This window comes from Pteronotus mesoamericanus, unplaced genomic scaffold, assembly GCF_021234165.1.
Source record: "Pteronotus mesoamericanus isolate MK-2021 breed Mesoamerican mustached bat unplaced genomic scaffold, CSHL_Meso_final contig_121, whole genome shotgun sequence".
NCBI classification, from domain to species: Eukaryota; Metazoa; Chordata; class Mammalia; order Chiroptera; family Mormoopidae; genus Pteronotus; species Pteronotus mesoamericanus.
In genome coordinates, this window is record NW_026555046.1 from 2,923,782 (window position 1) to 2,938,753 (window position 14,972).

The following is a 14,972-nucleotide window of genomic DNA, read 5'->3' on the forward strand; positions in this document are numbered from 1 at the left end:
TTGGGGACTGCCTTAGAATTCTGCTGTAGTAAGCAGCATGTGTGACTGCTTGGCTAGACAGGTAGATTTAAAAATAAAAAAGATTTTCAAGTGCCTGCCAATGCTTGTTCTGTTTGTTTCCATTATGAGCTGCTTCAAAGACAGAAGTAGGGCCAAAGGGGAGAGTGTGAATTATTTATAAATAAACGAAGCTGAATCAATATACAGCTATTCTCTGTAGTGTTAGAGTGGAGCTACTGATTTTTCATATTTTAGAAGAGCCTGAGGCTCAAAGAACTAGAAAGAAGCAGCTATGAATCAGAAACTAGCTTGGAAAGTAAACTGCAATTCTGTGGACAATGGCAAGTTTCCTATGCCCCAGAAAGAAGATATGCAATGCCAGGAATGAGCTGAAGAGATGGCTGAGCAACTGCCTTGAGACAAACCTTATGAATGACAGTGACACAGCACTCTTAATAACACAACTTCTGGCAGGAAGTTGCACCAAATCAATATGTACTACTTTGTACTACTCAAATACCACAAAGCCTGACCATATTCTCAAAACACATTTATTTAGACTGAGGATAAAGCTGGGGTGTTGGTGGAACAGTTAGAAATTGAAAAGATATAAGGCATCAAATGTGCCTTTAGAAAGGGGACCTACCTGATTTTCTTGGAATATCAAAAAGGGGTAAGGGAGAAATGCCTTTGATGACCTGAATTTAACTTGACAATAAATACTTCCATTTTTATAAGTCTATTCAATTTCCATTTTCAAGCCATTCAGCCTCCATTTTAAGCTTTAGATATGAAATCAAGATTTTCTGCTCTTAATGATTATATAAACCAAAGAACTCAGTAAACTAAGATTCCACCCAAAGCAACTTTTATAGTCTGCAAATAAATGTATGAAAAAAGGAATCATGGATAATATAAAATATTTAATAGCACTGGCATAAATAACTAAAGGGGGAGCAGGAAGAAAGGGAGAAGTGGTTATGCCCAAACTGTTCCAGCCAATTGTTAAGGGGTGGAAGGGAGGTGGAGAGAGAGAAAAGAAAGGGAGATGGTAAGGGGACGAGGTAGAATTAAAGAATAAATTAAAACAAAATGAATGAAAACAAAAGTAGCTATTTTTGAAGGAAGTTCTAGAGGGCAGTAGGAACAATCAGGGTAGTGAGAGAAGCCAGTGCATGTGGGGTCTACAAAGTGGCCAGGGAACTAGAGCTACTTCCTGGCATAAGAACTGGAAACCCCCTGGAGGCTCTGCATGGCAATCAGATGCAACCTGGAGAGTTAAATTCATCCAGCTTAAAGTTCTTCCAGACACTGCAAATGGTGCTTTAAGAGTGGCTTCTCAATTTGCAAAAATGACAAGCAGTGGAAAAAGTTCACAGAATACCGTAGACAAAGCTTCAGTGCCTCAGTCAAGGTAGTGAGCAATGACAACTCCACTTAAAATTTCTGGGAAAAATATGAGAAAGTGTTCTGTTAAGGACACTTCTAAAGTTCTAAAATTACTATACATATACCAAGTCAATGAAACATCTATATCATGGGCATTAAGTCACTACATTGCTGGATCAAGAAGAGAAGGTATAGCAAATACTTAATGTAGCCCAGCAAAAACACTTAAAAACGTAAAACTAACTTAACTAAAGCAAGAGAAATCAGCAGACAACCTTGTTGGACTTAATGTACCATATATAAGTTTTTAAATGTGAAATATGTGACAGAAGTACAAAGACAGACTAAGAAGTAGGGGAGCAGATATCAGAATGATCAGCAGTGCACTGATAGAAGTTAGTAGAAGACGTCATGAATAATGAAGACTTGAATTCCTTGTTTAACATTTGATTCCTGACAGTTTTAAGCCCCAAACATCCCTTCACCTTATGCTATATATCTGGGCAAGCCAGTAAGGAAGCCTGCACACTCTCCCTCTTGGATCTAGTCAGAAGTTCAAACCATGCAAGCTTCACCCCTAAGGACAATCAAAGTGAAGTCAAGTCTTCTTTCTCTGCTCCCTCAAGCCGTTTTTCAGACCTGTTTGCGAGAATTGTCCCTCCACCCCCAGCTCTCCCCAGAAAGCTTCATTATATGAGTATGATAAACCTTTTCATACCCTCTTGGTGTGTGTATGCATCTGATGTCATCAGTCTCAACATTGGACCAAATTTGGGGTGGGGATCCATCCCACTTTGTAGGTAAACACAACCCCATGGAAACAGAGAGAAGGCAGTTTCTACCACTGCTGGGCAGGCTGGGAAAGGCCTGCTTTACAGAGAATAGCTATTCCCTATAGCACTAAAGGTCATTAGGGAGTTGACATGCCAAGGAGGCTGTAACTGATTTCAACTGCAGTAGTTGCCTACTGTATAATTTCTCTGGGTGAAACAGGGAAAATACCTTAAGACACATCCACTACCAAATACTCCCCTGTCTGACTGGTGGGAAAGACATTTGATCTAAGCCAAGGAGATTATTGCATTACTCTGAGATTTTTCAAACTAAAGAAAAAGAAACTATTCGTCCCTGATGGAGAAAGGCTACAGAATGTGAGCCTGAAGAGCAATCAGTGAATCTGTTATCGTTGTAGGAAAAAAAATGTTGGTAGTGGGGAGAGTAAGCCAATGCAGAGAGGCAGAAATAACACACAGAGAGGAGTACTAGTGGCATGGGATAATGGGGATCCTGTTGGCCCCTGGTCCCAGCTGCACCTCTTACCTTCCTGCAGATATATTACAGTCCTCAGTGTTTCTTCCAATATACACTCATCTTTGCCTCAACTAGTTTAAATGATATTTCTATCCCTTAGAACCAGACACTGACCAAAACAGAGGAATTAAAGGCACTCTGTAATTACTGTTAATTGTCTTACAATACCAGTAATGGTATTCCAATTATGTCTTTATGTATGCAAATGTGTCCTGAAGAATATTGGAATGAAATGTCATCATGTCTGCCACTTTCAAATGATTCAAATCAGCAAAAATATGAAGTAAAATATGGCAAAAATGTTCACTACTAAAGTTGGGTGAACAGTACATTCATCATCTGTTCTTTATACTTTTCTGAAGACATAAAAGCTTCCATGAAAATTATTTTTATATGGGAGGCTCTTAAAGTATGTATAACATATCTAGAGCTTAGAAAGATCAGTTATTTCAGAGCACTATAAGTATCAATAGTTATGCACAGGTGTAGTTCAGGGTGGGGTGGCGTGTAAGAGAGGTAAAGGACAGATCTGATGTTAAGACACTTAGCATTATCTTGAAGACATTAGGAAACCATTAAGGGGTTTTTTGGGGGAGAGGAGTGCAGGAAATAACATGATAAGATTTCAAGAGTAAAGAGATTTCTCTGTTGATAGTACAGATCATAAATAGGAAATGGCAGGCATGTGGTCAGTCTAGATAAGAAATGATGAAGGCCTGAATTAAGAGGAGAAGGGTGAGCAGTAAAGGTTAGAGAGAAGACATGAAAAACTGATAGGATTCTGGTACTGGATTTGGTGAGAAAAGAAGTAGGGTGCTTTGAGGGAAGGTGAGGAATTCAGGAATGCTCAGAATTCATGGTTTGGTGACTGGCTGGCACCATTCACAGAGACTGGAAATTGAGAAGCACGAGCAGGACACACTGACGTTAAGGTGTTGTTGGAGACATGAGGTAACTGTTGAGGGGACTGTGGGTATAGGGTGGGAAACCATGGGTATAAGTCAAAGATGTGAAATACCACCTAGTAAGAAAGTGTGGAGGGGGCTTAAAAGGGCTGAGGAAACAGAAGCAGACACAGTTAGGGTATAGACAGAGAAACAGAACCCTTGAAAGAGGCTAAGAAAAAAGAGCCTTAGACACAGGAGCCAAACAACGTGGTTCACAGGGTGGAGGCAGAAAAAGAGCTGAGAGATGAACAAGACAGCAATGCCATACAATCTACAAGAGATCAAGAAAGCAAGATGAGTAACTGTCACTGAACAAAAAAACCCTGAAGTGGGCAGTTCCAGGATTGATTAATTCAGCAGTGCAACAATATGGTCAAGAGCTTAAGTTCTTTCCATTTTCCCCTCTGTCAAACATACTTTGCTGGCTTTATCCTCAGGCTAGTACTTCCAATTGATTACAAGATGGTTGCCAAAGCACCTCAAAAATCACATGCAGACATGATTCAGCATGGAAGATGGGTATTTCTTTATTGTATCTCTTTTTTTGGAATGAAAACAATCCTTCCCCAGAAACCCTTTAATAGACCAGATCTCTCACATTGTTCAGTAGAATGTATCACATCTACCGCTGAATTGATCACAAACAAGAAGAATGGGATTATGGCAACTGACATAGATCAATTAGGATTTACTCCTCAGCTGGGAACAGGGTCACTTTTCTTAAGGGCTGGAAAATGGAATTATACCAACAAAAGGGGGGCAAAATAGATGGCAACTAACAGGCATGAAGATGGGCCATTCTATACCAAAGTATTCTAATCTGATTCTTTTTCCACTTAATGTTTATTTAGGAAAGAGCAGGGATTTTTGGATGCAAAAAGTAGTCAAAGAAGGAAAAAATTTCAATTAAGTTTTATGTTTCAAAGGGTAAAAAAAATAAACTTATAACTTTAAGAGAGGATATGTGCTAAAATATCTTTGATTTCCTTTAGCAATCGGTTAGTTCCTGACCCAATGATAATTTACTTTCTTCATTGAAAATGTACAACTTCATCTTGTTTGTTCTAAAACTACTTTTATTAATTAATTTATTTAGGGATTTGGAGGATCAACATGGTGGAGGAGCGAGTGGAAGTCACACTGACCTCCTCCCAGGACCAACCTGGAATTACAACTAAATTTTGGAGAAATCAACTGGAACAAACAACAGAAAAATAGTGAGACAGGAGCCTTATAAACTTGGACAGAGAGAAGAATCAGCTTTAGCACAATGTAACTGGTAAGGAGTGCGGTAGAGACTCAAGAAGGCAGGTGAGGTGCCCAGGGGCAGCAGCACCAGAAGGATACTGAAATGGCAAGTTGGATTCCCCTTGAGAAGGGCGGGGTCTAAAACGTAAGTGGGGATCTCCATCCTACAGCACCAGAGCCCAAAAATTACACAGATAACAGCCAGCTGTGAAAAGTGGCAGGGTTGCTCTTTGCCAGAGACATGCAGCTGGAGACGCAAACAGCCTTTTAAAGGGCCAACGCATAAATTTATTTTACCCTGGTCCGGCAAAGGCAGGGGCAGAGTGGGCTAGAGATGTCCGAAGAGAGACTGATGAAGGAGGCTTTGGGGACAAAACGGAGAGAGTAGTTGGCGAGGTCCAGTGCTGACTCATTCCCCATATGGCAGCAGCCATCTTGCTCAGGCACACCACCGCCTTGAGTGGCTACAGGCTCAGAGGACACAGTAACACAGTAGCGCCGCTCCCAGGAGGGACTCTGTCCCACCCTGCCCTGTCTAAGCAGGCCTGCAGAGTGACTAGATTAACAGCTGAAGGAGACAGCCACAGACAGTACATTCCTGGAATTCGCGAACAGACTAACATCAGACAGGGGTAACATCTGACATCCTCAGAGGCAGATCCAGAAAGAAAAAACAGTGGTCTCCTACCATAGATGTTCATACCACAAAGTCAAGAAATCAAGACAGAGATCAATTTAAGGAGCAGATTCAAAAGGGAAGAGCCTCACAAATAATGGGAAGACAAAGAAACACCCCCCAGTTGAAGGGAAAGGATGAATCCCCAAAAAGAGAGCTAAATGAAATAGAGGCAAGTAAACTATCAGATATTGAGTTCAAAACAATGGTTATAAGGAAGCTCAATGAGCTCAGGGAGCTCAGAGAGAATTACAAAAAAATACAGGGAAACTACAAGGAACTTGCTGCAAACTGTATCAGCATGAAAAAGGACATAGAAACTATCAATAAGAGACAAGAGGAAATGAAGAATACAATATCTGAATTGAAGAACACACCAGAAGGAATCAAAAGTAGCCTAGATGAAGCACAGGAACGAATCAGTGAGCTGGAGGACAAGGTAGAAAAAAGCTCCCAGAAAGAGCAAGAAAATGAAAAGACTCAAAAAGAATAAAGAGGCATTTAGGGAAATGCAGGACAACCTGAAATGTAATTATATCTGCATAATAGGGATACAGAAGGGATGAGGAGGAACAAGGGACAGAGAATCTGTTGGAAAAATTAGCAATGGAAACTTCCCTAAATTGAGGAGAGAAAAAGTCACACAAGTCCAGGAAGCACAGAGGGTCCCATTCAAGAGGAACACAAAGAGGCTCACTCCAAGACACATCATAATTAAAATGGCAAATTTCAAAGACAAAGAGACAATCCTAAAGGCAGCAAGGGAGAAAAAACAGCTGGTAACATACAAGGGAGCCCTGACACTGCTAGCAGCTGACTTCTCAACAGAAACACTACAGGCCAGAAGGGAATGGCAACAAATATTCCAAGTCATGAAAAGCAAAGGCCTGCAACCAAGGCTGCTCTACTCATCAAGGCTCTCAATTAAAATGGAAGGTGAAATAAGGAGTTTCCCAGACAAAAGAAGGCTAAAAGAATACACCTCCATCAAACTGGCATTGCAAGAAATGCTAAAGGGACTGCTTTAAGAAGATGAAGAAAAAGAGTCTATGAATACTCAGTTCCTTTCACAGTCACCAATACTTGATATTAACAATATTTTTAATACTTATTAATCTGATTGTGACAATGATGTGTTATTTTAATTGTTCCTTTATTATTTGTGGAAACTAAACCTGTTTTTGTATATTTCTTGCCTATTTCTATTATTTTTAAATAGCTTTAAATGACTTTTTGGTATTCTTTATCCAGTTTTTGATTAAATGTTTGTAAAATTCTTTTCCCTAAAAAAAAAACCCCACATAAACCAATTAACCGTATTTTAGATATGCTGCAAATACTGTCCTATTCTATTACTTGTCTTTAACTTTTTTTATATGTATATTACTGTACAGTCTTAAATGTTTAATATAGTCATACTGTCAATATTTTACTTTATAGCTTCTGGGTTTGAATATTTTACTTCAGGGTAAGGAAAAATATTAGTTTGTATTTTCTCCTAAAACTCCTTAGAATTTACATATTGATTTTTAAGTCACCCGAAAGTTTCTTGTATAGTGTGACATAGGGCTCTATATTTGTTTTATTTCACGTAATAGTGGTCCATGTACCTTATTTGTTAAATAAGCTTTATTTTCCCCATTGGTTTGAAATATCAATTTAATTATATATTACATTGTTAGATATATACATTTGTTTCTAGAACGCTCATTTTATTTCATTGATCTCCTTGATTATTTCTGTACTGGTGTCATGTTGTTTTAATTGCTGAGACTTTAAAATGGATTTAAATTTTTAAATATTTTATAATGGATTTTGACATGTAAAAAATAAATTAAATCAATCTGCATTTATGAAAAAACAAAAGAAGGAATTCCTACCTTTTGTGAGAATATGGATGTAACTGGAGAATATTATGCTAAGTGAAATAAGCCAGTTGGTAAAAAACAACTACCATATGATCTCACTTATAAGTGGAATTTATTAAACAAAATAAACCAATGAACAAAATAAATCACAGGCAAGGAAACATGGAGCAGAGTGAAAGTGATCAGAGGAGATGGGGAAGGAGGACAATGGTGGAAAGAAGGCGAAGGAACTAAACAGAGAACATGTATGACTGACCCATGGACATGGACAACAGAGTGGTAACTGACTGTGGGACAGGGGAGCAGGGGGCAAGGGTGGAGGAGGGCAAAGGGGAAAAAATTGAGACAACTGTAATAGAATAAACATGATTTTAAAAAAAGGAATTTCTTGGGGTGACATTGGTTAATTATATGGGTTTCAGGTGTAAAATTCTACATCATCTGTATATTTGTGTGTTCACCACTCTGAGTCGCATCTCCTTCCATCACCATTTATCCCCTCCCTTTATCTTCTTCTATATCCCTCCACACCCTTTCTCTCCTGAAATCACCATACTGCTGTCTGTATTCACTTGAGTCTTTCTTTTTTCTTTGATTAATCCTTTCACCCTTCTCACTCAATCCCCATCCTCCTCCCCTCTGACAGCTGTTAGTCTGTTCTCTGTAACCATGAGTCTGTCTCCACTTTGTAGTTTATTTTGTTCATTAGGTTCCACATATAAGTGAAATCCTAACTACTTTCATGTTTCATAAAATGAACCTTAGCTCTAAAAATGCTAGGCACATTCTTTCATTCACATCCCTTTTGATTTTCTACAGTCAGAAGTTCTGAATTTAGGAACCTCTGTTTATATTCATGTGGTTTTTATAACATAGATTTACAAAAATTTAATTTCTCGTATTTAGGGAGTGGGTCATTATCTAAAGGGATTGAGGGACAGATAATTTGGAAAAGTAATTCCCAATTCTAACTCAGGTATTTTGTATACCTGAAAACTGATTTATCTGAAGGGATGCATGAAGTTTGTAAAACTCTCTCAAAAAACAAATAATGAAGTGAAAAACAGCTGGATGTGACTTTTTAAGCAATCTCTCTAGAATGGTTACGAACTTTTTCAAAGTAAAAATATTCACTATTTTAGACAAAGAATTTTGGTATAGTATACTGATCTCCTCTGTCCCTACAGTTATACATATTCATATACCCTTATATTGCTCAGGTCACAGTCTTAGAATGGAGTTCATCAGTGTTTATTCTGATTGTTTCCCCCTAAGTACATCTGCAATATGCAAAACCTGAGGCCCAGACGTAGGAAGTGAGCCAGAATGTAGTTTCAAGAAGCATGTCTGTAGCTGAACCCTGTGTTTCTGTGGGATTTGCTTTGGTCTGCCCTTCTGGGTTGGAGATATTATTATTATAATGTTTGATGATGTATAAAAGTTCGTACTTTGGAGCACCTCCACACCTTTCCCCACTCACTTTCCCCAGGTGTGTTTTCCTTGCCTCTCTCTTCTACTAAGTTCCAAGAGCCTTTCTGCCTATGTAACTTGTTTCTTGAGTCCATTTCCTCTACAGCTCACTTCTCCTACCTTTTTAACTTTCTAAATAAACTTTCTCTTAATGTTTGAGTCTTGGCTCTGAATTACTTCTTAGCTAGAACTCAAGTATCAAGGTTGCTGAACTAAGATCTGGTCTGGTCTGGTCTGACTTTGCCGGTATAACTGTGCCCTTTAGCCTCCAACGTAGGGGCTTAAGAAGAAGAAAAGAAAAGCAATGCATCAAACAAACAAATAATATATCCTATATCCACAGGAAAAATTTAAATAATAAAAATGACAATGAAGTGCTAATAAGAAAAGATAACCCATAAATTTTATGCTTCTTCTGGAGGTAAGAGAAACAGAGACTCAAATAAGTGAGTAGCTTTCAAACTTCAAAATTTAGTATTATATGTTAGGTTCATAATTATTACTTCCCATCTGCAAACTGCATTCAACATCATTTGTTTACCTGATGACTTCAATATTAACTTTTTCAAACAGATAACACAGGCGAAAGGCAAGACAAATGCATGAGTAAATTACAGGCATATTTTAAAGAAGAACTATGGTCTGGACATTTCAAACTTACTGTTCATGGAAATCCAGCATTGGTGGTTCAAATCGTATAGGTCTACAGTTACCCCGGTACAGAGATATACTGTAAGTAAAAAGAAAACAGCTTAAGAAGCAATTCCTCAGAAAAACACATTTCCCCAAACCAAAGTCAGGGACTTAAATTTTGTCATGAGTATGTACCTTTAAGAAAAGTGGAGGTTAATGTTCTAGTAGGAATATGCATTACTTTCTTTATTAGATAAAAGCAATTAAGGGTGTTTTAACAAAATGAAAATAATAACAACAACGACAACATAGGAGTATTTTCCCTAATGCAAGGTAATGTAAAAAGAGAAACTTCTCAGGCAGACTGAATGTTGAAATTTATTTGGTTGATATTATTCACAATAATATACCTTAAAAGACTTGCTTAGATTTTTGATACATGTACAATGAACAATAAATAGATGATACCAACTACGTATACTTGGCAGACATATACCTATACATAGAGATAGTAACTGTGATCACATGATAACTGGAAAGGCAAAGGAACTAAACAAAAATAAATTTTGGGGCAGAAATTTCCAAGAACTGAAATATTTTTTTAATCTGAGTCTGGAACACTGATCTTTGACATCTTGGACTAAATATTTGAGTATCATTTCTAACTGTCCCACTTGATACTAGGACTTCCCAATAGAACAGTTTTTTAAAAAAGATTTTATTTATTTTTAGAGAGAGGGTAAGGGAGGGAAAAAAAGAGGAAGAGGAATATCGATGTGAAACAGAGTCAATAGGTTGCCTCTGGCATGCCCCCAACCAGGGACCTAGCCCAGCAACCCCAGCATGTGCTCTGACCAGGAATTGAACTGGCGACCTCTTGGTTTCCTGAAGGACACCCAACCCACTCAGCCAAACCAGTCAGGGCTAGGAAAGGTTTTGAAAGAGCAAACCTACTAGACATCACGATGACCTAACAGTGATGTTAAGTATAAATAACAGGGTGGGGGGAGCCCGCATACCTACAGTTATGTATTTATACACCAAGAAAACCAGAAATTGTCAGCCACTAAAATTTCTAAATACTCCATGTTTATCTTTCTGTTGCATTTTAAGAAATGACACAAGAACAAAACCAATTCTTTGAAGTAAGTATTTCCATCACCATCATAATTCACAAGAACACGAGCTTCAAATGATACAGTAATGTCATTCAAGAAATAAAGGAAGTACATTAGAAAAAGAACATACAAAATATGTTGGAAATTTAGCTTTAACTCTATTCTATAAAGATTACATAGCCTGAGTGGAATAATTGAGTTAAAAGTAATAAAATCTAAGGGTATTTTTAGCCCTATCAATTGAGAGTAATCTGTGCTGTTTGATAATTCCTCTACATATGGTGAACAGAAAAGATGACATACACAAACAAGAAGGAAAACACCAAATGTATGATTATACTTTACTAAAGCACTGGGGCAAAGAACGTAGAATTCCTCACAAGACAGCTGCTAAATGCAGCAAGAGGTACAGAATCTACCTTTGATTTCTGCCCTTCTTAGACATGATGTAACAAGAACACTCTGGCTCCTTCGAAACAAGAGATCCGGATCAATTTATCAGTTTTATTGGTGTAGAACCCAAACTTGCATAAAATCTTCATCTAATCAAAGGGGGGAAAGTATAACGCATAAAGTAAATGTGTGTAACTCAATAATTTACATATAAACTCTGACTTGTTAGATATACAAAGGAGATTAATAAACAGTTTTTTCTCTCAAAAAACTGTGTCAACTCCCCAAGTTACAAATGGAAATATCTAAAGTGGCCAGACAAGGTAAAAAAAAGTGCACACTCTGTAAATTCAACACAAATATACTGAAGCCCATGGGCTGTCTAGTGCTGGGGCTATGGGGACAAAAGCAAAGAGCCTGCTTTCATGGCACTAACATTTCAGTAAGGACAACAAAAGTGAAGCAATGGCAGTGATGTGTAACACATAAAGATAAATCACACACAGTAGAAGAGAAAATGCCTCTCTGAGGAGGAACACCAGAACTGAGACGTAATGGGGGAGATCTGGGAAAAGACAGTAGGATGTACTTAGTAGGCTGAGGAAAATGAAGCTGATGTGGTCAGAATGCCGGGAAGAGGAGACAGAGGTAGGAAGCGGGCTCAGGTCTCCTAGTAGGAGTCTTGATTTTATTCTAAGTGTATCAAAAAGCCTCTACAATGTTTTGAACAAGGAAATAACATGATCTTACGTGTGTGAAAAGGTTAATGCTGGCTGCTATGTGAAGAACAGACTGTAGTGACCCAAAAGTGGAAGCAGCGAAGTGGTGCAACAGTACAGACAAGAGGGAATGATAGCCATGGTCTATGTGATTGCAAGGAAGGGTGGTAAGACGTGGCTTCTTTTATGAATACAGGGTGGTGCAAAAGTAGGTTTACAGTTGTTTGTATGGAAAATAATACAATAATGAATAAATCATGATACAGGAATAAACTCTTGTTTCACGGACTCATAACTGTAAATGTACTTTTCCCCCACCCTATATATGTAGAAGCTAGACAACAGGTTATGCTATCAGGCTGATTGTGACGTGACAAAGAAGAGAAGCATACAGGATGACTTCATTCTAAGATTTTGGCCTGAGAAACTGCATCCATAGTCATGGCATGGGAATAGTGGGCTGGAAGTAGGGAAGGGAAAATGAGTAGATATTCAAGAGTATTTTTAGACATTTGAATTGGAGATGTATTATCTAGATGGAGATGTCAAGTTACTTTGGTGAGTTAATTGTAATAGTTTGTGTACAGATTCTCTTAGATCTTCCCATCACTAACTATATGGGCTGCCAAAATAATTACTGTCTTGGATTATCTCTGAAAACAAATAATTTGCAAGTAAAAACAATTCTATTTATTCCTTTCAAGTTCTTACACTTTGTTTCTCTTTTTTGTCTGTATGGGCTAAGAAGATCATCCATAAAATGTTCCACAAAGGTGGTATATTGCAATTATTATTGTGATATTTATAGAGTACTCACATAATGTGAGATTGAGGGAACAATACATGAAAAATTATTCCCCTCATAAATAAATGCATATTTTCAAAGCAGTAACAAATCTATATCTAAGAAAGAGCTTAATATTTCAGTGGGTACAACACAGTTGGCATAGGTTTAATGGGTACAATCTTATTTTAACAAAAACCCGAACTCCAATAACATAATTGTCATGTAGCCATAACTGATCAAAAGGGTTACTACTATGTTTATTTGGAAAGGCCATGGCATTTAGTACTTTATTAACAGAGAGCAAATGTTTCCAAATCTGTAACATTGAAAAATAAACTGGGGAAGAAGCAAGTTTGAACAATGGTGCCCTTTGGCAATTTCAAAGAAACAGAATCTGTCACATTGTTAATAGTATAATGCATGATTTTATGCTTTCCGCAGGGATCATATTTGTTTTGAAATTCTCAATACAGTGTTTTTATTTGCACTAAAATTTTTACTATATATTTGGGGATAAAGAGATGAATAAAGACTAGTTTTTGACAAGCTAGGGAACAACTGAAGAGACACAAGATGCGGTCTATGCCGCCTAGAGAACTATTGGGTCCGAGTTAGGCAGTTATCTCCCAGGTGAAGCACAGAAGGGTTTCTTGGAGCTTTGGTAGTGGCTACTACCTAAGTAAAAGGTACTGTTTTTGGCCCAATATTTCTTAAAGAATGGTTAGTGGTCTACTGTATCTTAATCCTCTAAAATGTTAGAAGTGTAGATTCTAGGGACCCATCTCCAATCTGATGCCTATCATCTAGTGTGGAACCCAGAAATTTGTGTTTTTATGTACACTCATATTTGGGACTACTCTTTTGTATTCTGATCTACAACAAGCATTGCAAGCAAAATTAGGAAGGGGGGAAACTACCTTAGGAAGTACCTTTCAAAGTCACTATTTAAAATGGTTCCAAATATGATTTTATTAGAGAAAGCTAAAAAAGTGTCTTAAAAATAACACAGACTACTCCTATATAACATACACTTTCCTATAAATACATTTTAGCTCAAATTTGCATTTCCCAAAGGACTAATGATATTGAACACCTTTCCAATTTTTAGTGTCCCATTAGATACTTCCTTTTGTAAAGTGTTCAAAGTTTTAAAACTGGGATGTTTGTCTTATTTAAATTGTAAGATGTAAGAGTTCTGTATGTATTCCATATACATGTTCTTTGTCAAATATACCTACTGTGAATATTTTCTCCCTGTCCCTCCTTTTCCTAATGGTGTCTTTGGGGAGTGGTACAATCAAGATGGCAACATATGCCATTGCAACTTCAGTGCTCTGCACAAGACCAACTAGAAACTAACCACAGATAAGATACCACTATGAAAACCCAAGAACATGGGGGAAAGGCTGAACCTCCCCCACCTCGAATTACAGAGACCAAAAAGGACATCAGAAAGGTAAGAGGAAGGGCTAAAGTCTTATCTCACTACCCCTCCACCAGGCTAGCAAAGCCCTCCACTGAGAGGGTCCTGGAGGCCTAGGGTTTCTCCAGTGGGAAACAGAGTCCGAGGTGGATATCCAGCCCCCCTATTTGTTGTGGGTTGCTTCCTGGAAAGCTTCCTTAGGGACTTTAGGGGGAATTGTGGGGGCAGATCTGTAGGGCTTGAGCCCTGGAGATCAGATTGAGATGCAGAGGACAGTGGGGCTTATAGCAACCAACACTTGGTTCTTGGCAGACTTCACTACTCCTTTCAACAACAGCTAAGTGGAGATCCTGGCCAGTGGCCAGTGAGCTCGATGGACAATTTTGCCTAATTCGGGTCCCCAACCAACAAACCATACTAGCCATAGGCTGTTCTATGGTCCCACCTGGGCTCAGAAGCAATTTCAAAGGCCTACTAGGACTGAATATAGCCTCCAGATGTGCTTGATCAGAAGACCTAACCAAAGCACTTGGGGAGCTCTGTAGCCCATTCTATAGCTCCACTTACAATGGCACTTGAGCAGAGAACCCAGCCAGTGGTTAAGTCTATCTGCAGAGCCAAGCTGGTTGACTCATCTGGCCAAGGAGCGTGATGATCAGCTTTGCTGTATTTGGATGCCCAGCAATCAAGCTATAAAGGATGTGAAACCTGTTCTATCGTCCTGCCTAAGCAAAGAATCTACATAGCCCCACCCAACTGCTGAGAACTGTAACTAGTCTTGCCTGACTGGGAAGACTGACCAGAGAGAATGGGTACTCTGGGAGCCCATGGTACAGCTGTGCATGGTCAGAGAACCAAGCCAGTTGTTTGATTTAACGGTTCTCAGAAAAAAACAAAACCCAACCCTGAACTCAGAGCTTGGGAGGTGGCCTTGGGCAAACTGCGACTAGACCTATGGGAGGATGCTATCAGCTGAACCATAAAGCATGC

General features: G+C 38.5%; 1 protein-coding gene across 1 annotated transcript in view; it reads right to left on the reverse strand.

The window, feature by feature from the left end:
* Positions 1 to 14,972, reverse strand: part of TMEM131 (transmembrane protein 131) — a 243,461-nt gene that overhangs the window by 138,293 nt on the left and 90,196 nt on the right. Inside the window, exon 4 of the mRNA XM_054586120.1 lies at positions 9,571 to 9,639. Coding sequence (XP_054442095.1) covers positions 9,571 to 9,639 — 69 coding nt within the window. The remainder of the gene's footprint in view (positions 1 to 9,570; positions 9,640 to 14,972) is intronic.